This window comes from Mustelus asterias, chromosome 15, assembly GCF_964213995.1.
Source record: "Mustelus asterias chromosome 15, sMusAst1.hap1.1, whole genome shotgun sequence".
Classification (NCBI taxonomy): domain Eukaryota; kingdom Metazoa; phylum Chordata; class Chondrichthyes; order Carcharhiniformes; family Triakidae; genus Mustelus; species Mustelus asterias.
Genome location: NC_135815.1, coordinates 28469103 through 28492118, shown reverse-complemented (window position 1 = coordinate 28492118; position 23016 = coordinate 28469103). Strand labels below are relative to the sequence as shown.

General features: G+C 42.9%; 1 protein-coding gene across 2 annotated transcripts in view; it reads left to right on the top strand.

Moving 5' to 3' along the window:
• Positions 1 to 1091: 1091 nt before the first annotated feature.
• pigf (phosphatidylinositol glycan anchor biosynthesis, class F) overlaps positions 1092 to 23016 on the top strand; it is a 48631-nt gene continuing 26706 nt past the window's right edge. Inside the window, exons 1-3 of one of the 2 annotated variants that reach the window (XM_078229688.1) lie at positions 1092 to 1566; positions 1658 to 1749; positions 5085 to 5201. In XM_078229688.1, coding sequence (XP_078085814.1) covers positions 1336 to 1566; positions 1658 to 1749; positions 5085 to 5201 — 440 coding nt within the window. In that variant the 5' untranslated portion in view covers positions 1092 to 1335. The remainder of the gene's footprint in view (positions 1567 to 1657; positions 1750 to 5084; positions 5202 to 23016) is intronic. The other variant, XM_078229687.1, reaches the window with a different exon arrangement.

Here is a 23016-nt window from a genome sequence, read left to right as displayed (position 1 = left end):
CAAAGATGTGAAGGTTAGGTTGATTGGCCATGCTAAATTGCCCTTTTAGTCTCAGGGGAATACAGGAATAGGGCAGGGTGGAATTGTTGCCGGTGAAGACTAGATGGGCTGAATGGCCTCCTTCTGCACTGTACAGATTCTATGTTTCTGTTAAAAAAGATTATTGAGATTGCCCATCAGTCAGAAAACATATCTGCTGGCTGCCAGGTCTGGTTGGTTTGGAAGGACTATGTTAACTCCAATGGAGGTTGCGTATCAACAAGAGCGAAAAGTTTTAGACCAAGCTAATAGTTTGAATGGTACAGGTGTTTATATGTAATGTTTGTCTTTATTAGATATAAGAAATATACTGCTGAAATCCAGTTTTAAACTATTTTAAAAAAAGTTCTTGAAGGGATATTTCTGTTGCATTTCTGGACTTTCTGTAATGAAGACCAGTAGCAGTTTTTTGAATTAGGGAAAGTGTTCATTGGCGTGAATTTGTTAACTGGCCTTATACCTGATCGCAACACCCCTCATCCCTCCCCAGTACTCCTGACACAGCATTGCCTCCAGGTAAACCTGAGAGTATTGCCCCCAGGTGCACCTGACAGCATTCCCCCCACCCCCCCAGTATTCCTGACAGCATTGTTCCCGGGTAAACCTGACAGTATTGCCCCCAGGTGCACTTGACAGCATTATCCTCCTCCTGCACACCTGAGAATATTGCCTCCAGATACACCTGACAATATTGCCCCAGGTACACCTGGCAGCATTCCCCCCGTCCCCTGACAGCATTGCCCCTGGATAAATCTGACAGTATTGCCCTTAGGTGCACTTAACAGCATTGCCCCCTCCCCCTCGATAGCATTGCCACCAGGTACACCTGCAACCCCCCCTTCCCCAACACAACTGTCCCCAGATACACCTGCCTCATGGTGTACCAGATTCCCATTTTCTGGACAGCCCAGGTTTTCCATGAAGCGTCCAGCTGCCCTGACCATTTGCTCAGATGTTGCCATTTGCAGCCTTTGCCTCTTTGCGCAGGTTTTAGTGCTGGTTCAGGCAGCAGGCTCTGCCTCTGGTTGGCTGGAGAGTGTTGCCAATCAGTCAGTGCCGGGGTGTGTGTTTCCGCTGTTCCGGGACAGGTTAGTCTTGTTCTTGTGAAATGCTGCTGAATGTGGAGTGAGACTGGCCTGTAACCCGGGGGGGGGAAAGGGACAATCCAGATGGATCAATGCTGTCAGCTAAACGTTTGATCAAAGCAGCCAGCTTCAGAAACGGATATAAAATAAACATTAATTTCCTGCTGTAACGTTTTTCATAGACGAGTCGGTAACAAGTCCAGGGATAAATATGAAGGATGTTGAGTTAAGAGGCATGTTCTCTGCGCATATTTTTCTCATCCTGTCTGTCCTCTTTTCTATCTTGGTCCCCCCTTTATTTGTGGATGACTTTTCTGTAATGGGAACCCACCTGCAGTGGTTGTGTGTTTGCTCTGGCACTGTTGCTGCTGTTACCATTGCTTTGTATTCATTGCTGGATACGAACACGACTTCTGGCAAAAAGAATTCCTCCAGTCACAAGGTAAGATCGTGATGGATGTTTCACACATTTTGGATGCTGGGCGTTTTGAACTGGTGTTAGATAATCTACTTGCTGTATATCTTTCCTTCAGGTCACTAAGATCTTCAAATCCTGTGTGTTGTTCTTAACTTCCTGCCTAATCTTTCATGGAATTATCGTTTTATACGGGGCACCATTATTAATGTAAGTATACAGTTCCCTCAAGACTTTTATTCTCCAAGGGTACATGTAGTTTGCACTCATGGAGGAAAGGCAGGTAGCTGATGTCTCTCCTATTCCTTTGGTTCAAGGTGAGAGAGAGGAAACTGATGTTGGATCCCACGTTGTATACACAAGGAGTGTATAAGCAGGGACTTACAACTAAAAGTAACCTGACTCAATATTGTTATCAGCAATTCATGTTAGCAAGGACATTTTCTCTCTAAAAAAAGAAAGCAAACAGTAGGGTTCATTTCCAAAGGAATATAATTTAAAAGCAGAGAAGCCGACATGGTGGCACCGTAGTTAACACTGCTGCCTCAGCACCAGGGACCTGGGTTCAATTCCCAGTTTGGGTCACTTTCTGTGCAGAGTCTGCACATTCTCCCCGTGTCAGCGTGGGTTTCCTCCGGGTGCTCTGGTTTCCTCACACACTCCAAAGATGTGCGGGTTAGGTGAATTGGCCATGATAAATTGCCTCTTAGTGTCAGGGGATTAGCAGGATAAATATGTGGGGTTGCGGGGACAGGGCCTAGGTGGGATTGTGGTCGGTGCAGACCCAATGGGCCTCCTTCTGCACTGTAGGGATTCTGTGGTATCTGAATGTTAAACTCACACAGAAACTTGGTTAGACCATTCTTAGAATATTGTGTATAGTTCTAGACGCCACATTCCAAAAAGAATATTGAGGCACAGGAGAAGGTAAAGAATACTTACACAGATAATGAGAGATTATACCTATCAGGAGAAAAACTAAATTTGGTTGGGACTCTTTTTCACTAGAAAAGAGAAGTTACCTTAATAGAGGCCCTTCAAATTATGTAGTTTTTTAAAAAAGGTAGTTGTAGGTTGTGAAGTTGTAGGTTAAAATTCAGTAATTGATATAAGTTAGTTAACAATGAATCCAATAGGGAGTTCAGGAGAAACTTCTTCATGCAGAGAGTGGTTAGAATGTGGAACCTGCTACCATATAGATGAGTTGAGATGGATGCTTTTAAGGAAAAGCTAGATAGGAATGTGAGAGAGAATAGAATAGAAGGGTATGTTGATCGGGTTAGCTGTAGTAGGACAGGCAAAGGCCTGTGTGGCGTGTAAAACACCGGCATAGACCAGTGGGCTGAAAGTCCTGTTTCTGTGCTATAAATCCTATGTAAAAGGAAGGAAACGTATCTCTTAGTTATACACGTAAGAGCTGTAGATGCAGGAGAAGCTACATGTACTTTATGGTAATGAACCTACACAGCTCTGGAATGCATTTACTGCTTTTAAATTTCTGTTGGAGACAAAGTCTACAATGCAAATTGCTTTTTGTTTCTCTATATTTTACCTTTTAGATTTGAATTTTCAGGTTGTGTTGCAGTTTCCAGAATATTTTACCACTGGAATTTATTTTAATTATTGTAAAATATAGCGTGAGAATTTTGACACTTGCAGACATAGAAAAGAGGTTGGGAAAAGACTGAAACTCAGGAATGCTCCCTCCTCTTTGTTAGTAATGCAACTTTGAAGGGAGGCAAAAAGTACCCCAAAACAAATCTGCAGCTAAGTTGAGGCAAGTTTTGGGTCATTCTTCTCTGGTTCTCTAAGGCAGTCAGGTTATTCACGATGCATCATTATTTAACCTTGCTTTGTTCCAATGTGTTTAGGAAATAGGACTGTATATTGGCAATAAAACTGTTAGATTCCATCTGGCCCCAAAGGTTTCTGGCATTATACCACATTTTGCCTGTAGCACCGTTTTGTAGACTTGTGCACCAAAAAGTATCCATCAGCATTTTGAAATTTAGAACATCCACTTCCTTCCACTGTTCAAAGCAGGAATACTCCGAATATTCATCAATTGCTGTGCAAAGTAATTAGATCTTAACTGGTTATTCACTTCTGGCCTAAGCTTGAGTGTACACCCTCTTGTTCCAGAACATACGCGAATATTGACCATCATTCTGTGATCCTATTTATACCATTTAATATCTTAAATACATCAATAAGGCCACCCATAAGCTTCTCTTTTTCAATGGAACATCGTTAGTGCTAATAATCACTTCTCAAAATATCCTATTTAACAAAAGCCTTCATTTATAATGTTCCAAGGACTGGATATAAATCTCCCAGGTCTCAACCTGTATTTCTTGCAGACAGTTGCCAATATATTTGTACTGCCACATTATTTCCCTTCCACATCTTGAATTTCTATTCATTTAACAACATTTCGGCCTAAGCTCCAAATCAATCCTTATCCTTTTACAAATGGTCCACTTGTTTCTTCTTATATTCAACCCCTTTCAATTGGTTTTCCATTAGCAGACTTGCAGGCCTTTATACCCACCCCTTCCACAAAATTGTTTTTATTCATTCAAAGATAGCGATGGTCCCAGAGCTATATGAGACCACTCTGGTTCTTCCATGTTAATGTTCCCTTAATAACTACCTTTTGCAACTTCCGACTCAATGAATTAGTTAGTTAGTTCTGTCCTTTTTGTGCTTTTCTATCGCATAAAGTAATGTAGCACTGTGCCAAAGGTGTTGCTGAAATGTTATGTTCAATCAATTGCGTTCTCCTTGCAAATTAGCTCTATTATAACCCTGAAGAAATCCAGCAGGGCTGCTGAGAAAGGTCTCATCATACTCCCCTTCCTATTTGACCCATGACCAATATCCAGTTAATAGACCTGTAATTTTTCTTTCTGGGTTAGTCTTCGGTCCCTTTTTTCAAATATAATTTGGTACTACTTTCTCTTCTTTCCAGTCCCTTGGGCCAGTTCCTGCATACAGGGATGCTCTTCAAATGTTCATCAGGATGTAACAAGTCTCACTGACAATGTCCTTTATTACTCTGTCATGACGTTTATTGCTCTCCGAGCGGGAAATCTCCATGTTTATCAAGCTTCAGTCTCAGTGCAGTGCGACTGACTTTATTCATAAACAGATCTAAATTGTTAAGTTAACTTTGGGGCCTTTATCAAGTTCTCAGTGATAATCAAACTGACTATCTGCAAGTTCAGGGGAAACTCATTACAAATATTTTCTTCTTGTGCCCCAATAGAAAAGGCTGCTTCCATAAGCAAGTTTTCACTCACTATGTGGCCTTATGCCCAAAGTACCCAATAATGCCGTTTGTCTGAAATACTCCACTTGTTGGCATGATAAGTTACAATGGCTCTTCCCCCTTTTAATGGGGGAAGATCTGGCCACAAACCTTAAAACACTGGTCTTAAAAAGACTTTGCTGGCTCTTATTTTGTGTATGTGATGAATAATGCGCAGTAAACACTTAAGTATTTTATGAAGCTACCAGTTGTAAATTAGTTCTGTACTTTACAGGTCCTTCAGGGAGACATTTTTGTTTGCAGTCCTGTTATCTACCTTTACAACACTCCGTTGTCTATGTATGCTGGGACCCAATGTACAGGCATGGATACGTGTCTTCAGTAAAAATGGGTAAGCAACGAAGAGGGTGTGGACTTTATGTTGTGATTTTGCAGGAAAGTCAAACCAAACTGAAAATGTTTCTAATGGTAACCTAATACATTCGAATCATCTGATTATTCTCTGCTTTGCAATCCTATGCAATTTAGTCTGATTAATTTAAAATCAATGTTGAAGTTACACCTTATCTAAGTTTTTGCGTTGGTGTGATCTACATAGTAATAGTGGATAACTTTGCAATTCGGCTCATCAACACTCGTACAGCATTTCTGTAATTTATTTATGTTTGGACCTTGGTAATGAGTGTTAGCAGACGCTTTAATCAAAGGGTCTATCGCAGTTGATCTAAATCATGCATTCAACTGATATCCATTTCCAGAGTGTGCTTACAGCTATGGTTGCACACAGTGGATAGGATAAGGTCTTATCACACAGTCATAGAGGTTACAGCAAGGAAACAGGCCCTTCAGCCCAACTTGTCCATGCTGCACTTTTTTTTAAACCCCTAAGCTAGTCCCAATTGCCCATATTTGGCCCATATCCCTCTTTACCCATCTTACCCATGTAACTATCTAAATGCTCTTTAAAAGACACAATTGTACCCGCCTCTACTACTACCTCTGGCAGCTTGTTCCAGACACTCACCACCCTCTGTGTGAAAAAATTGCCCCTCTGGACCCTTTTGTATCTCTCCCCTCTCACCTTAAACCTATGCCCTCTAGTTTTAGACTCCCCTACCTTTGGGAAAAGATATTGACTATCTAGCTGATCTATGCCCCTCATTATTTTATAGACCTCTATAAGTTCACCCCTCAGCCTCCTACGCTCCAGAGAAAAAAGTCCCAGTCTATCCAGCCTTTCCTTATAACTTAAACCATCAAGTCCCAGTAGCATCATAGTAAATCTTTTCTGCACTCTTTCTGTTTAATAATATCCTTTCTATAATAGGGTGACCAGAACTGTACACAGTCTTGAACAACTTTCTCCTTATCCTTCCCTTTAAGTCGAGGGAGTCAAGGTCAATTTTCTGCCTCTCCTGCCATCTTGGTTGAGACAGTAAGAAGTCTCACAACACCAGGTTAAAGTCTAACAGGTTTATTTGGTAGCACAAGCCACTAACTTTTGGAGCGCTGCCCCTTCATCAGGTAAGTGGGAGTTCTGTTCACAAACAGGGCATATAAAGACACAACTCAATTTACAAAATAATGGTTGGAATGCAAGTCTTTACAGGTAATCAAGTCTTAAAGGTACAAACAATGTGAGTGGAGAGAGCGTTAAGCACAGGTTAAAGAGATGTGTATTATCTCCAGCCAGGACAGTTAGTGAGATTTTCCTAGCCCAGGCAAGTCGTGGAGTTACAGATAGTGTGACATGAACCCAAGATCCCGGTTGAGGCCGTCCTCATGCGCGTGGAACTTGGCTATCAGTCATGTCTGTACCTTTAAGACTTGCTAACCTGTAAAGACTCGCATTCCAACCATTATTTTGTAAATTGAGTGTGAACAGAACTCCCACTTACCTGATGAAGGAGCAGCGCTCCGAAAGCTAGTGGCTATGGCTACCAAATAAACCTGTTGGACTTTAACCTGGTGTTGTGAGACTTCTTACTGTGCTTACCTCAGTCCAACGCCAGCATCTCCACATCTTGGTTGAGGTCAGCAAAACAAGGTCCAAAACTGGTATCTGAGAAGTTGCTGGCCTGTGCGGCTCAGCTAGTTGATGAATAAGTTGTTCAAGTATCTAGCAAATAATTTTTCTACAGTGGTGATGAATTAGTTCTTTAAATGAATTCAGTGTTTCAGATCAGTGTAATCACAGAGATGTGCAGCCTACAACAGAAAGATATATTTCATTTATGTACTGAATGTGTAGTTCTCTCAGCCATTTAAATCTCTTTCCAGAGAAATACACCATGCTGATCAGGATATAGAGTAGGTAACGTGAGTAGTTCTTAACCATAAAGTTGTCTCTTGCAGCATCTGAAAAACCTTTTCTGTTTACATACTGAAGGGAAGATTTTAATATTAATTGAACAAGTCAAAATACAGAAATATAGATACTGGCTGGTCATGAGATACATGGTTATAACAGAGTTTTTAGGTACTGATGGCATCATAAGCCACTGGAACAAAGTTCAAATGAGTTTCAATGTCATAATCCAGGGATTAAATCGTTCCTTATTCCTCCTAGATTATATCAAGTAACATTTAATCTTTTTAAGCTAGCTTGAATTGCCTATATTCATAAAACCACGGTTAGATCACAATTGAAGTATTGGGTACAGCTCTGCCCTCCTTATAGAGGATCTAGAGGCACTGGAAAAGTTGCATGAAGATTTACATTGACCATACAAGAACATGGAGAATATGCTTACCAGGAAAATGTGAGCAAACTGGGCCTGCTTTCTGTAGAAAAGAGAGGATTGCAGGGTGACCTAAATGGAGGTCCTTATGCTATGGAAAGTGTTTGACAGGGTAAACATAAAGAAAATGTTTCCATTTGGGGCTGGATGCAAAACTAGAGGTCATAAATACAAGGTAATAATTACTTAGTCCATTAGAAATTCAGGATAATCTTCTTTAACCAGAGAGTGCTAAGATTATGGAACTTGCTGTGACAAAGAGTAGTTGGGGTGAATGGTATAGGCGCATTTCAGTAGAAGCTAGATATAGATATGCGGAATAGAAAAGTATATTGATAGGGTTAACTGATGAGAGGTAGGAGGAGACTCATGTGGAGCATAGATGCCTGTATAGACCATTTGAACAAATGACCTGTTTCTCTCCGATAGACTCTTTTCTATAATACTTCAGTTAGTATATAAGTTGCGGTTGACACTCAACCATTCTCTATCGAAAATGCGGTTCATAGAATCATAGAATCCTACAGTGCAGAAAGAGGCCATTTGGCCCATCAATGGGTGGGATTGTGGCACCGACCACAATCCCACCCATTCCCTATCCCCATAACCCCATGCACTTACCCTAGCTAGTCCCCCTACTCTAAGGGGCAATTTAGCATGGCCAATCCACCTAACCTGCACATCTTTGGACTGTGGGAGGAAACCGGAGCACCCAGAGGAAACCCACACAGACACGGGGAGAACATGGGAACTCCACAACACAGTGACCCAAGCTGGGAATCGAACCCAGGTCCCTGGCACTGTGAGACAGCAGTGCTAACACTGTGCCGCCCATTGCATGTTTGTTCTCTTCCACTTTTCTATTATTGTATGGAATCTCGATTTCAGGCACCTTTCTAAACTTTTTGTGGGTTAGGTTTCCATAAGTAATGTACAGGGGAGTGTCACGAACCATGTGAATGTTACCTGCGTGAGCATTTCAACTCGAAACGCTAGTTTGTGGTGGTTTGTTTTTGGAATGGTATGAGAAGTCACATGAAAGCCTGCAGTGAGAATAGCCAGCCCAGTCATCGGGTAACAATTACTAAATACTATTTATTAAATTAAAGAAAAGACAAATACACATGAATAATTGTCTTAAATACTCTTGAGACAATTAAATATCTGAATTACTAAACACACATATGGTTTATATAGAAATTACCTCTTGTTCCAAAATATATACCTGTGATCCTGAACTCCTTAAGACTTTCCAATTCCCAAACAAGACCTAAATTAAACAAATCTATAAATCAAATCCAGCTCATAGTTTTCACACAGTGCAAGGTGGATGATCAAGTTTGGGAAACGTCTTTTCCTGGGTCCAGCAAAGATTTTTAAACAGCCTTTGCAAAGGTTCCTGCACTATCTTGGTTCAAAGGCTTCTTTGATGTTAAAATGGCTCTTGGCTGTGAGATGTTAAACTGCCCTGCAGTCTCTTAGAGGTTACAATGCCCTGCCTGCTTTTGTAGGTGCTGGCAATTATACCAGCTTTGCCCTCCATATAGAGGATCTAGAGGCACTGGAAAAGTCCTCACATACTTAACTCCTCTTTAGCCATGGAACGATTTTAATGTATTATATCTTTGATTATGAGCAGTTCCCCTTTGATTCCCCTTTCTATGTATTTGGGCTGTCTGAATCTCTCCCATGACTCTCAAAATTAGCATCTGTGTAACTCCACTAGTCATCCAGGTATGCTGTCTCCTGATGATTGGGCTATTTACACCCGATTCAATCTGGATGCCTGCTAATCTGGTTACTGGGAAAGGCCACATCAATGTCATCCCTTTAGAATACTGGCTACTGTTGTCACTAACCTGTTGGGGGAGGGGGGGAGGTTGTGGAACATATCCTAGCATTCTTTGTTCAATTCTTGTTCCTGCTGTTATGAGGCAGATCCATGACAGGATTTTTCTGTGTATCTTGGGAGTTAAAAATGAGTTAGTTCTGAATGATTACCTCTTACAGAAGTTTGAGAAGTGTCACTGACTCCTGAAGGAAGTGCTGATTTGGAGATACCGGCAAACAGCAAGCAACATTTGATGAAAGTAATGGTTAAAAGGACTAGATTTCACCATTATGAAGACGTTGGCTATGTCTGGTGATGTCCTTCTGATGGGAGACTTCAACTCAATGTGACTGGGGTTCAGTGTTGCACTGGATTGAGGAGGAGAATCAACAGGTTCAGCATAATCTTCACGGGTGTCTTCATTGGGACTAAAGATCCCTGAAAAATTATCTTTGTTAGTTAATTGGCTTTGAAGACACTGGTGTCAGCTGCTCGTAATCAAAGATATAATACATTAAAATCATTCCATGGCTAAAGAGGAGTTAAGTGTTTGAGGACTTTTAACCTCCAATAACCATGAGGGAGAGTGGGCACTTAAAATAATGAAACTTGACATCACGACTGCAACCCCGCTACACTACACCCATTTCCGGATTTGACGTGGGTGTATTTGAAGTTGGGGCTTTAATTAGTGCACTTGCCGCCTTACAGATCAATCATGTTGAAGCAATTATACGGCACCTCATTATTTTCCTCCCACAGTTTGACAACGTGTGTGAAGGAAAGAGTAGCTTGGGGGCAGGGGCTCGGCTGACAGGTGTTAATCTTTCCTCAGCAATGGCTTCAGCAGTAAGATTGTTCTCCCCGTGTCTGCTTGGGCTTCCTCCGGGTACTCCAGTTTCCTCCCGCACTCCAAAGATGTGCGGGTTAGGTTGATTGGCCATGCTTCTGAATGAAAACTGGCATCAGACTCGGCCGATGCAATGGAAGAGAAAGCTTTATGATGAGAATGTGTGGTGAGGTGTAGCAGAGTTTAAAGTTTATTTATTAGTGTCACAAGTAGGCTTACAGGAACACTGCAATGAAGTTACTGTGCAAATCCACACTAGTAGCCACACTCCAGCACCTGTTTGGGCACACTGAGGGAGAATTTAGCATGGCCAATGCACATAACCAGCACGTCTTTCGGACTGTGGGAGGAAACGAGCACCCGAGGAAACCCACGCAGACACGGGGAGAAGGTGCAGACTCTGCACAGATAATGACCCAAGCCGGGAATCGAACTCGGGGCTCTGGTGCCAACCACTGTGCCACCATGGTTTGTTAAGAGATGAGAACAATAGAAGTATTTGATGAAGAATCAGTTCAACATAGAATGGGGGTGGGGGGGGGAGGCGAGATGTGTGTGAATAGAATATGAAATTAGTAACGGTAGAAGATTTTGTGGCGTTGTTTCCTGGCAAGTTTCACATTAACTGCGGAATTAATGTCTACCTGGGCCGAAACTGGTAGATATTATGATGTTGCTCTAGGCTTCTTAAGAAACGAAAGTGATCGGGAAAATGATTCTGAAGACTGGAATGGCTGTATTTTTAAAAAATCAATATCGATTATCGAGAGGGAGAAAACTTTAATTAATTATTTGTTGAAAGATATCAAAATTAAGGAGGGCTGCATGTTCCTAACATTCAAATGGTTATTATCTGGAGTGGATAATGTGAAGCAAGCTGGATTATTTTAAATGAACTTGGAGCATTGTAATGGTCAGATCAGGTTTGGAGTACCAAAGAGGGTATGTGAGAAGGGTAATGAGAAGGGTAATAATGAGGGTATGTGAGAAGGGTAATTTTTGAGGGTATGTGGGAAGGGTAATAATGAGGGTATGTAGGAAGGGTAATAATGGGGGTATTTGGGAAGGGTAATAATGAGGGTATGTGGGAAGGGTAATAATGGGGGTATTTGGGAAGGGTAATAATGAGGGAATGTGGGAAGGGTAATAATGAGGGTATGTGGGAAGGGTAATAATGAGGGTATGTGGGAAGGGTAATAATGAGGGTATGTGGGAAGGGTAATAATGAGGGTATGTGGGAAGGGTAATAATGGGGGTATGTGGGAAGGGTAATAATGAGGGTATGTGGGAAGGGTATTAATGAGGGTATGTGGGAAGGGTAATAATGGGGGTATTTGGGAAGGGTAATAATGAGGGAATGTGGGAAGGGTAATAATGAGGGTATGTGGGAAGGGTAATAATGAGGGTATGTGGGAAGGGTAATAATGGGGGTATGTGGGAAGGGTAATAATGAGGGTATGTGGAAAGGGTATTAATGAGGGTATGTGGGAAGGGTAATAATGGGGGTATTTGGGAAGGGTAATAATGAGGGTATGTGGGAAGGGTAATAATGAGGGTATTTGGGAAGGGTAATAATGAGGGTATGTGGGAAGGGTAATAATGGGGGTATTTGGGAAGTGTAATAATGAGGGTATGTGGGAAGGGTAATAATGAGGGTATGTGGGAAGGGTAATAATGAGGGTATGTGAGAAGGGTAATAATGAGGGTATGTGGGAAGGGTAACACTAATAAGATTGAAACTTAAAAGAGGAAATTGAGGAAAAACTAAATGTATTAAAGTTAACTGGAATACCCAAATATGTGAAATCAGTATTTGATTTGATTTATTATTGTCACATGTATTAACATACAGTGGAAAGTATTGTTTTTTGCGTGCTACACAGACAAAACCTACCGTTCATAGAGAAGGAAACGAGAGAGTGAACGAGAGTAAAAGATAGAATTAGAAGGCATGCTGGGCACAGCTTGCAAGAAGTCGCCTCACTCCGGTGCCATCTTGGAAAAAAAAAGTAGTGCAAAGCTCCAAATTTTCTCAGTAACATGTTCAATTTGGAACATAAACACTGCAACAAAGTGCCAAATGTCTCGATGAAAATAAATCAGAATCTCTACAGTGCAGAAGGAGGCTACTCAGCCCATCAAGTCTGCACTGAGAACAATCCCACCTAGGCCCTATCCCTGTAACCCCACGTATTTATCCTGCTCAGCACCCTGGAAATTTAGCATGGTCAATCAACCTAACCCGCACATCTCTGGAGTGTGGGAGGAAACTGGAGAACCCAGAGGAAACCCACGCAGACACAGGACGAACATGCAAACTCCACGGGCAGTCGTCCAAGGTTGGAAATGAACTCGGGTCCCTGACGCTGTGAGGCAACAGTGCTATGCATTGCGACACCATGCCGCCCCGTGTTCACAGAGATTCTAAAGCGAGTTTACTAAGCAAATAAAAAATAACAAGTCACAGAAAATGTACTAAATTTTGGAAGAAACTGTTTAATAATTAATGTGACAATATATTGAAAGTAGGAGGCAAAAAAATACCAGGACGTTCTAATTAAGGTGTGCTTTGCAGAGACATTTTTATTTCAGATTTTGGCGGGGTGGCACAGTGGTTAACACTGGTGCCTCACAACACAGGGACCCGGGTTCAATTCCATCTTCAGTTACCGGGTTCAATGTGTGGAGTTTGCACATTCTCATTTTGAGATGACAACAATTGGTCAGTATGGCGTCACCAAACTAGTTCATCTTCAGTTTGACCCATGTAAGAAATTGGACCATTTTTTGCAAAAAAAAATGGCTGTTACCCATTTCTCAGTAAGAAGTCTCACAACACCAGGTTAAAGTCCAACAGGTTTATTTGGTAGCAAATACCATAAGCTTTCGGAGCGCTGCTCCTTCGTCAGATGGAGTGGAAATGTGCTCTCAAACAGTGCACAGCGACACAACATCAAGTTACAGAATACTGATTAGAATGCGAATCCCTAAAGCCAGCCAGGTCTTAAAGGTACAGACAATGTGGGTGGAGGGAGCATTAAACACAGGTTAAAGAGATGTGTATTGTCTCCAGACGGAACAGCTAGTGAGATTCTGCAAGCCCAGGAGGCAAGCTGTGGGGGTTACTGATAATGTGACATAAATCCAACATCCCGGTTTAGGCCGTCCTCATGTGTGCGGAACTTGGCTATCAGTTTCTGCTCAGCGACTCTGCGCTGTCGTGTGTCGTGAAGGCCGCCTTGGAGAACGCTTTTCTCACTCATGGCATAATTACGCAGTAACACTCTATCTCCTTATTGAAATGAGTATTGTCTTGCCCTAACTTCTCATCGAGCAACTTGAGATAGTTGTTGAAGCTCTACAATCTCTGAAGTTTCTGGAGGTAGTAACAAATCAAATGTAGTTCTCAACTTTCTCTCCAAGAGTAGTAATGCAGGTGAAATTTGGGTAGTCGCATGAGTAGTGTTTCTATAAGGTGCCAAAAAGCTATTCACACAATGTAATAACAAACCTTGCAATCTTAAAGCTTTTAGAGAATGTTTCAAGGAATGTTTCAATGAATCCATTGGCAAATGGATGAAAAGGTGCAGATTTTAAACACTATTATTTACTTATTGGCTCTTAAAGCAAACATGCAACCACTTAAATATATAACAAATAGAAAAGCAGAATATTATTTACATGGAGAAAGACTACAGAATGCCACAATGCAGAGGGATCTGGGTGTCCTTGTACACAAATCACCAAAAGTTAGCATGCTGGTACAGCAAGTAATCAAGGCAAATAGAATGTTGGCCGTTATTGCAAGGGGAATGTAGTATAAAAGTAGGTAAGTCTTGTTACATCTATAAAGAGCATTGGTGAGACTGCACCTGGAGTACTCCTTTCAGAGAGGGATTCCCCAACTCTTATGTATACTTTAGGGAGTAGACAAGCCATCCCTGGGGCCATGGGAATACACAGAAGAAATTGCCTTATGGTAGACTTTTATTGATTGCATTTTAATAAGCTCCTTAAAAAAAGCTTTGAAATTCTAGGGGAATTTGGAACATCTGCAAGTAAATATAACAGTGATGATGGTGTACTGAGTCCTAGCCTCCAGTCACCATACATTTTAAAGTGGTTTCAGTTACCTAGCGATTGTCCAATCTAACTGATCTTTTTGGTCATGCATAACTATATGTACCAGGGTGCAACTGTAAAAATGGACACACGGCTAAAGGAGAGTATAGGAAGGCATGATCTTGGGGAACAGGGGGTTGCCATCGAAGGATTACCCACTTGGTGTGGATCACCCTCCCATGTCAGCGGCTGGTGAGTAGGTGGTGGGCAGGCCACACATTGCATTTTGAACCCCCCCCCCCCCACCACCAAACTTCAGGCGATGGCCCAGTAGTAATATCGCTAGACTATTAATCCAGAAACTTAGCTAATGTTCTGGGGACCCAGGTTCGAACCCCATCACGGCAGATGATGGAATTTGAATTCAATACAAAAAAATCTGCAATTAAGAATCTACTGATGAAACTATGAAACCATTGTCGATTTTCAGAAAAACTCATTTAGGTTCACTAATGTCCTTTAGGGAAGGAAATCTGCTGTCCTTCCCTGGTCTGGCCTACATGTGACTGCAGAGCCACACAGCAATGTGGTTGACTCTCAATTGCTCTTTGAAAAGGCCTAGCGCGCCACTCAGTTCAAGGGCAACTAAGGATGGACAATAAATGCTGGCCAGCCAATGATGCCCATGTCCCACGACTGAATTAAAAAATAAGCTGCCGCAGGGGACTGCAAAATTCCACCCATTGTACCAGTGATGAGAAGTGAAGTAATAAAATTTGGCTACAATTTATGAGTGGATTTTTGTCATGCACTGGAATGGAATCAATATATTGTCGGCACCTTTGTGCAGAATATAACTTTTGACTCAAAATGTCACTGCAAACATGGCCGCGATACTCCAGTCTCATTCACACTGCCACCACTGCCAGTGAAAATGGATAATTTGACACTCAGCCAAAACTCCATTCACTGCAGCGGGACTGGAGAATCCCAGCCACGGGCGAGGTCGGGGAATTCCGGCCTATATGCCTTTGCTCTAACACACAGCTGCATTAATGTCAGGTCGTACTCTGAAACTATTAACAAAGAACAGTACAGCACAGGAACAGGCCCCTTCGGCCCTCCAAGCCTGGGCCGATCATGATGCCTGCCTAAACTAAAACCGTATGCACTTACAGAGTCCGTATCCTTCCATTCCATCCTATTCATGTATTTGTCTAGATGCCCCTTAAATGCCGCTATCATACCTGCCCCCACCACCTCCTCCCCGGGCACCGCGTTTCAGACATTCACCACCCTCTGTGTCAAAAACCTGCCTCGCACATCTCCTCTAAACTTTTCCCCACGCACCTTAAAACTATGTCCCCGAGTACTTGACTTTTCTACCCTAGGAAAGAGTTTTTCTTTATGTATTTGCACATGTTGTGTACAAGGCTTGAGCCCAAAGGAGGTTAAAACATTAAACTTGTCTGTGCAGACAGCTGGTGGATTTAGAAAGGGATATGCAATAAATAAAGATTGGCGAGCTCTATTTTAGAGGGTAATGCTGTGGAAAAATACTTGAGAACAATCAAAGGGCAAACTTGTTGAGCCATAACAATTTTAATTTATGCTATCGGAAGGATGGGAATTGATATAAATGGCTGTGATTTAACTTTCTATTTGAAGTCATTTAACCTGGATTACCTGGATACAAGTGCAGGAATTTGTGCAGGTTTACTGTTGTTCCATAGTAACTTGCAGCACTTTAACCACCAGAGGGTGTGCAGGCACATGTACACATAATTCGGGAAACTATATATTCAACTATAATGCTTCTGTAGATTACACACAAAGTGGCTCACAATTCAAGGCAAGTGCAAACAAACGTTTGTTGTGCCAGTATGCAAAAGAATACACTTTTATTTCAGCAATAATTTTGCTGATGCACAGTGGAGGCAAATATATTGGAAACCCTTTTTCCCTTAGACTACAATTACTACGCACTTGAGTGTTTGTTTGTTTGGCTGATGCCCTGGGCTGTTGAATAGGAGCGATTGGAAGTGACTGTGAGGCAGCAGTGGTTAGCACTGCTGCCTCACAGCGCCAGGGATCCGGGTTCAATTCCTGGCTTAGATCACTGTCTGTGTGGAGTTTGCACATTCTTCCCGTGTCTCCCTGGGTTTCCTCCGGGTGCTCTGGTTTCCTCCCAAAGACAGTCCAAAGACGCGTGGATTAGGTGGGTTGGCCATGCTAAATTGTCCCTTAGTGTCAGGGGGACGAGCTAGGGTAAATGCATGGGGTAATGGGGATAGGGCCTGGGTAGAACTCGATGGGCCGAATGGCCGCCTTCTGCACTGTAAGATTCTATGAAAGGGACACGATGCGCCGGAATTTTTTTTCCAAAAGTCACCCCACCCTCGGATCAGCTATCGGCCACTCTTTAAATATTAAAGCCAGCCTTGAAATTTCTCTTACAGTCGTACCTCTTGCCCTTTTGTTTTATTAACTAAATTCCTGCACGGATCCAGTAAGTTAAGACTTTCCTTGCATTTCAGAACCTACTAAGCAAACAAAGTGCTTGGCTGGAGTATAAAGGAATTGGAATTCTGACTGCATGTGGGATCCTTCATCCCGGTTTTTTTTTTCTTGCTTCCTTTGCTCAAGGCAACAACTGTCTAGTACTCCAAAGTAACTGAAGCTTTAACTTGGGAGCACAGCCAAGATGTGCAATTGAGCTGCCCCATTTACACTGCAGCCACACTGCAGGACAGCTGCTCATTGATAATGACATGCATATGTACAGAGAAAAACTTCAACTTCCTGACTGGCAGAATCTAGCAGTGCAAAGGGGAGGCCAGTACCATTTGTTAACAAAATAGAAATCTTTTCATACAAAAAAAATTATGTTAACTGGCTGCATTTTGAAATGTGACTTGGGAGTCCTAGTTCAGGATTCTCTTAAGGTTAACTTGCAGGTTGAGTTGGTAGTTAGGAAGACATTTGCAATGTGGGCATTCATTTCGAGAGGACTAGAATACAAAAGCAGGGATGTACTGCTGGGGCTTTATAAGGCTCTGGTCAGGCCACATTTGGAATATTGTGAGCAATTTCGGGACCCTTATGTAAGGAAGGATGTGCTGGCCTTGAAGAAGGCCTAGAGGAGGTTCATGAGAATGATCCTGGGAATGAAAGGCTTGACCTATGAGGAACTTCTGAGGACTCTGTACTTGATGCAGTTTAGAAGGATGAGGGGGATCTCATTGAAACTTACAGAATACTGAAAGACCTGGATAAAGTGGACGTGTAGAAGATGTCTCCATTAGTAGGGAAGACTAGGATCCGAGGGCACAGCTTCAGAGTAAAGGTACGATTCCTTAGAACCAAGATAACAAAGAACAAAGAACAATACAGCACAGGAACAGGCCCTTCGGCCCTCCAAGCCCGCGCCGCTCCCCGGTCCAGGATTGAATCCTGAATCCAGGATCCCCGCCCAATTTTCCAGCCTATCTACATACTAATATCCTATCCACCGAGCTGTCCCTCACAGCTACGATGCTTTGTTCATTACAACCTATTAACTCACCCCCACCCCCCCATTCCAGACCATGTGATCTCCAGGGAGAGGCGAAAACCCAGAGTGAAAAACCCCAGGGCCAATATGGGGAAAATAAAATCTGGGAAATTCCTCTCCGACCCCCTGAGGCGATCGAAACGAGTCCAGGAGATCACAAGGGCCCTGATCGGAAAATGCTTCCCAACCCTAGTCATTTCCACTTCCACGAGAAACAAGGAACAATTAGCCCGCGCCGCTCCCTGGTCCAAACTAGACCACTCTTTTGTATCCCTCCATTCCCACTCCGTTCATATAGCTGTCTAGATAAGTCTTAAACGTTCCCAGTGTGTCCGCCTCCACCACCTTGCCCGGCAACACATTCCAGGCCCCCACGACCCTCTGTGTGAAATATGTCCTTCTGATATCTGTGTTAAACCTCCCCCCCTTCACCTTGAACCTATGACCCCTCGTGAACGTCACCACCGACCCGGGGAAAAGCTTCCCACCGTTCACCCTATCTATGCCTTTCATAATTTTATACACCTCTATTAAGTCTCCCCTCATCCTCCGTCTTTCCAAGGAGAACAACCCCAGTTTCCCCAATCTCTCCTCATAACCAAGCCCCTCCATACCAGGCAACATCCTGGTAAACCTCCTCTGTACTCTCTCCAAAGCCTCCACGTCCTTCTGGTAGTGTGGCGACCAGAACTGGACGCAGTATTCCAAATGCGGCCGAACCAACCTTCTATACATCTGCAACATCAGACCCCAACTTTTATACTCTATGCCCCGTCCTATAAAGGCAAGCATGCCATATGCCTTCTTCACCACCTTCTCCACCTGTGACGTCACCTTCAAAGATCTGTGGACTTGCACACCCAGGTCCCTCTGCGTCTCTACACCCTTTATGGTTCTTCCATTTATCGTGTAGCTCCTCCTTACATTATTCCCACCAAAATGCATCACTTCGCATTTATCAGGATTGAACTCCATCTGCCATTTCCTTGCCCAAATTTCCAGCCTATCTATATCCTTCTGTAGCCTCTGACAATGTTCCTCACTATCTGCAAGTCCTGCCAGTTTTGTGTCGTCCGCAAACTTACTGATCACCCCAGTTACTCCTTCTTCCAGATCATTTATATAAATAAGGAGGAATTTCTTCAGCCAGAGGGTGGTGAAGCTGTGGAAGGCTGTGGAGGTCAGGTCATTGAGTGTATTTAAGACAAAGATAGTTCCGTTTTGATTGGTAAGGGGATCAAAGGCTATGGCGAAGAGGTGGAAGAATGGGGTTGAGAAACATACCAGCCATAGTCGAATGGCAGAGCAGATTCAATGGGCCAAATGGCCTAATTCTGCTCCTATATCTTATGGTCTTATGGAATTTTGGTGAGAGTCATAGTGAAGTGAAATTTGAATTTGCTAAATTTAGCTCTGGCACTTCAAGATCCTTTTTAAATTTTGTGTAAGTAAATAGAGTGGAAATTAGTCTTGGTGGCCCAAATTGGCAGCTGTATTTTCACCATATCTGGTCATCTTTCCTCTAGTTCACAGAACGATAGTACAAACTCTTTTTGGAGATCCGTTTACTAGTCTGATTGTCACTTCTATTTGGTTTTAATTTTAAAAATATTAGCAAAACTTTCCAAATATAAACGGTGCTGGGGAAAAATCTGCGGGTGCAGACCAGTCTCACTCCCTATATTTCTCTTAGTACTCTTGTGGGGGAAGAGGGATAGAAGTTCAGCTGGAGCAGATTTTTCAGTGCTGACCTTTCGGTACTTAATGAGCTACAGGACTGGCACTGAGTATCATTAAGAAAACTGACAAGAGATCATTTTTGCATATTGACAACCAAAAGAAATAGGTAAATTTAGATGGAAAGTTGAGACCCGTAGTTTGAAAGCACAAAGATGCACAATCGTGTGGGAATAGTGACATGGCAATCATGACATAATAGTGCTAAGCTTTTTATTTTAATTTGAAGATTGTAGAATGAAATAAAGGAAAAATCTCGAAGTCTGTGTACCTTGCTCACCTCCTTTAAGATGCTGCTTCAAATCTGCCTCCTTGACAAAGCTTTTGGTCACCTGTCCTCATATCTCCTTATATGACTTGTGTCAGAATTTTTGATAATGCTTTCAAAAGTGCCTTGGGATATTTTGGTGCAACAAAGGCACGATATAAACATAAATCGTTGTTCATGGTGAGTCACAAGACGCTGATTCAATTGTGTGGCGTTGTTTTGACATATTTTAAAATGTTTCTAGACTGAGTCCTGTATTAGACAAAAGTGTATAAGTGAGAGACCAATAAAGGTCATCACGACATAGAACTCGAAGATATATGTATCATAAGGTTTCATAAAGCTTAAGTGAATGGTGCAATCTTATAACCAATTATTTTTGGCACTAGGCTCGTGTAGTCTCGATTGTCGGAAAAGCTCATCTGGTTCACTAATGTCCTTTAGGGAAGGAAATCTGCCATCCATACCTGGTCTGGCCGATATGTGACTCCAGAGCCACAGCAACGTGGCTGACTCTCAACTGACCCTCAGACAACTAGGGATGGGCAATAAATGTTGGCCAGCCAGCAATGCCCGTGTCACACGCATGAATAAAAAAATAAGTATTGTTAATGTATTGATGTTTCACACTGCTGTGCGTATTTGACTGTGATACATTCAGAATAATCCTGCTCCTGAAGTAAAATCCACCACCATTTGGCTTCAAATTGTAGCTTACTGAGAGATGACCTGCTTTCACATCTCTCCACAAAACATGATATGGGCTGTCTCTATTTGCTGGTTGTGTTTAATAACATGGGGATGGAAGCGCTACAACTATGCTTTCACAGAACTACTTGGTCTGTTTCCAAAAATATATTTGTTACTAGAAGTTTAAAATTAAGACAGTAGTTGTTAAACTCACAACTTTTTGGGAGACTCCAGTGAGTGAAATTAATTTGATTTTGGTGTCCACATTAAAACAACTGTCAAAAAGAATGTTTGAACTCTGAAGTAGCCATAGAATCATGGAATCCCCACAGTGCAGAAGGAGGCCATTCAGCCCATTGAGCCTGTACCGACTCTCCGACGGAGTATCCTACCCAGGTCCTATTCCTGTAACCCCATACATTTACCCCCCTAATCCCCCTAACCTACACATCAAAAGTTTAAAGTAAAGTTTATTTATTTGTCACAAGTAGACTTACGTTAACACTGCAGTGAAGTTACTGTGAAAATCCCCTAGTCGCCACACCCCGGTGCCTGTTCGGGTACACTGAGGGAGAATTTAGCGTGGCCAATGCACCTAGCCCGCACATCTTTGGACTGTGGGAGGAAACCGGAGCACCTGGAGGAAACCCACGCAGACACAGGGAGAATGTGCAAACTCCACACAGACAGTGACCCAAGCTGGGAATCAAACTCAGGTCCCTGGCGCTGTGAAGCAACAGTGCTAACCACTGTGCCACCATTCTGCCATATGAAGTCTTGGCCATTTCACAAATATCCCAGACTGACTTTCTTTGTGGGTTTATGATAAAGGCCATAACTTTGAGCTTCAGGTCAGTATAACTGGGGCATACCCCCCAATTGCCATTGTGTCCCTCTCCACCGACAGTCAGCCCCGACATTTGACCTACCCCACACCAGGGAATGAGACTTGCGTACCTACCACTGAACTGCCGTCGGGACACATTGCACTGCACAGAGCTCACCTGGCATAGTCTGAAGGTCAGGCGAGATAGGGTCGACTGGATTTCCTGCTAAGTACATTCAATCAGAGTGGCAATCCGACTCAATTGTTCCTCCATCAGAAGTTATACCCAACGTATAGAACAACAGTCTGCTTTTATAAGGGGCAGTTAGCAGTGTTGTGGACAGGAGAGGGTTAATTCTCGAAGGGTTGGAGTTCATTTGCACATATTCAAAATTGGGAGGGGGGTTACAGTGTTGCCTCCTTTGCGTTTGTATGGTAAAAGAGGGGTAGAGAAAAGAAAGATGTTCAGCGCAGAGACTGCAGAGAAAATAAATATTGGGCGAGATTCTCTAGCCTCCCATCAGCGTTTTACCCAGTCGCGAGAGGCAGCGCACTGTTCACTGATGGTGGAATCCTCTGGTCTTGCCGCTGTCAATGGCAATTCCCATTGAAGCCATCCCACATTGTTAGGAAACCCATGGAAACCCTTGGCCGAGAGTGCAACCCTGGCGGGACCAGAGAATCCTGCTGGTGTGAATGGCCAGAGAGTTGTGGCCATTATTTCACATGTGTTCAGAGTTCTTGAATCAAAATCCAATGAGGTATTCCTCCACAGTGATCAGTGAGCTGAAAACTGATGCTGTATAATTCACTTTTCTGGGTGGGAGTGATTGTGATGAGATAAGCACAGAGATGAATCAGTCTTGTAAGCGAGGTTAGAACAGAAGCAGTGAAGATGGGGCTAGGGGCTCAACCTGGGCAGAGTCCCTTTTCCTTTTCTCAAGAGATTTTGATGTTGCTGGGCAAGCATTTATTTTCCATCGCTAATTGCCCTTGAACTGAGTAGCTTGCTTGGCCATTTCAGAGGGCATTTAAGAGTCAACCACATATCTGTGGCTCTGGAGTCACATGTAGGCCAAACCAGGTAAGGATGGCAGATTTCTTTCCCTAATGGGTATTAGTGAACCAGATGTGTTACTAATGAAGCTGGGTCCCCAGAGCTTTATCCCAGGTCCCTGGATTACTACCCCAATGACAATACCACTACACCACTGCTTCCTCATGTGAGCCTACTTGTAGGATGCCAAACAGCAAATTGACTTTGGAATTCCACAAGGCAATATTACAGGTTCCTTACACTAGAGGGCCATGTCATCATCATAGAATCCATCATAGAATCCCTACAGTACAGAAGGAAGCCATTCAGCCTATCAAGTCTGTACCAACCACAATCCCATCCAGACCCTATTCCCATAACCCCTCATAGTTACTCTGCTAATCCCCCTGACACTAGGGTCAACTTATCATGGCCAGTCAACCTAATCCGCACATCCCTGGACCACGGGAGAAAACCGGAGCACCCAGAGGAAACACACGCAGACAGGGGAAGAACATGCAAACCCCACACAGACAGTGTGCCCCAAGCCAGGAATCGAACCCGGCTCCCTGGCGCTGTGAGGCAGCAGTGCTAACCACTGACTGGGTCAGG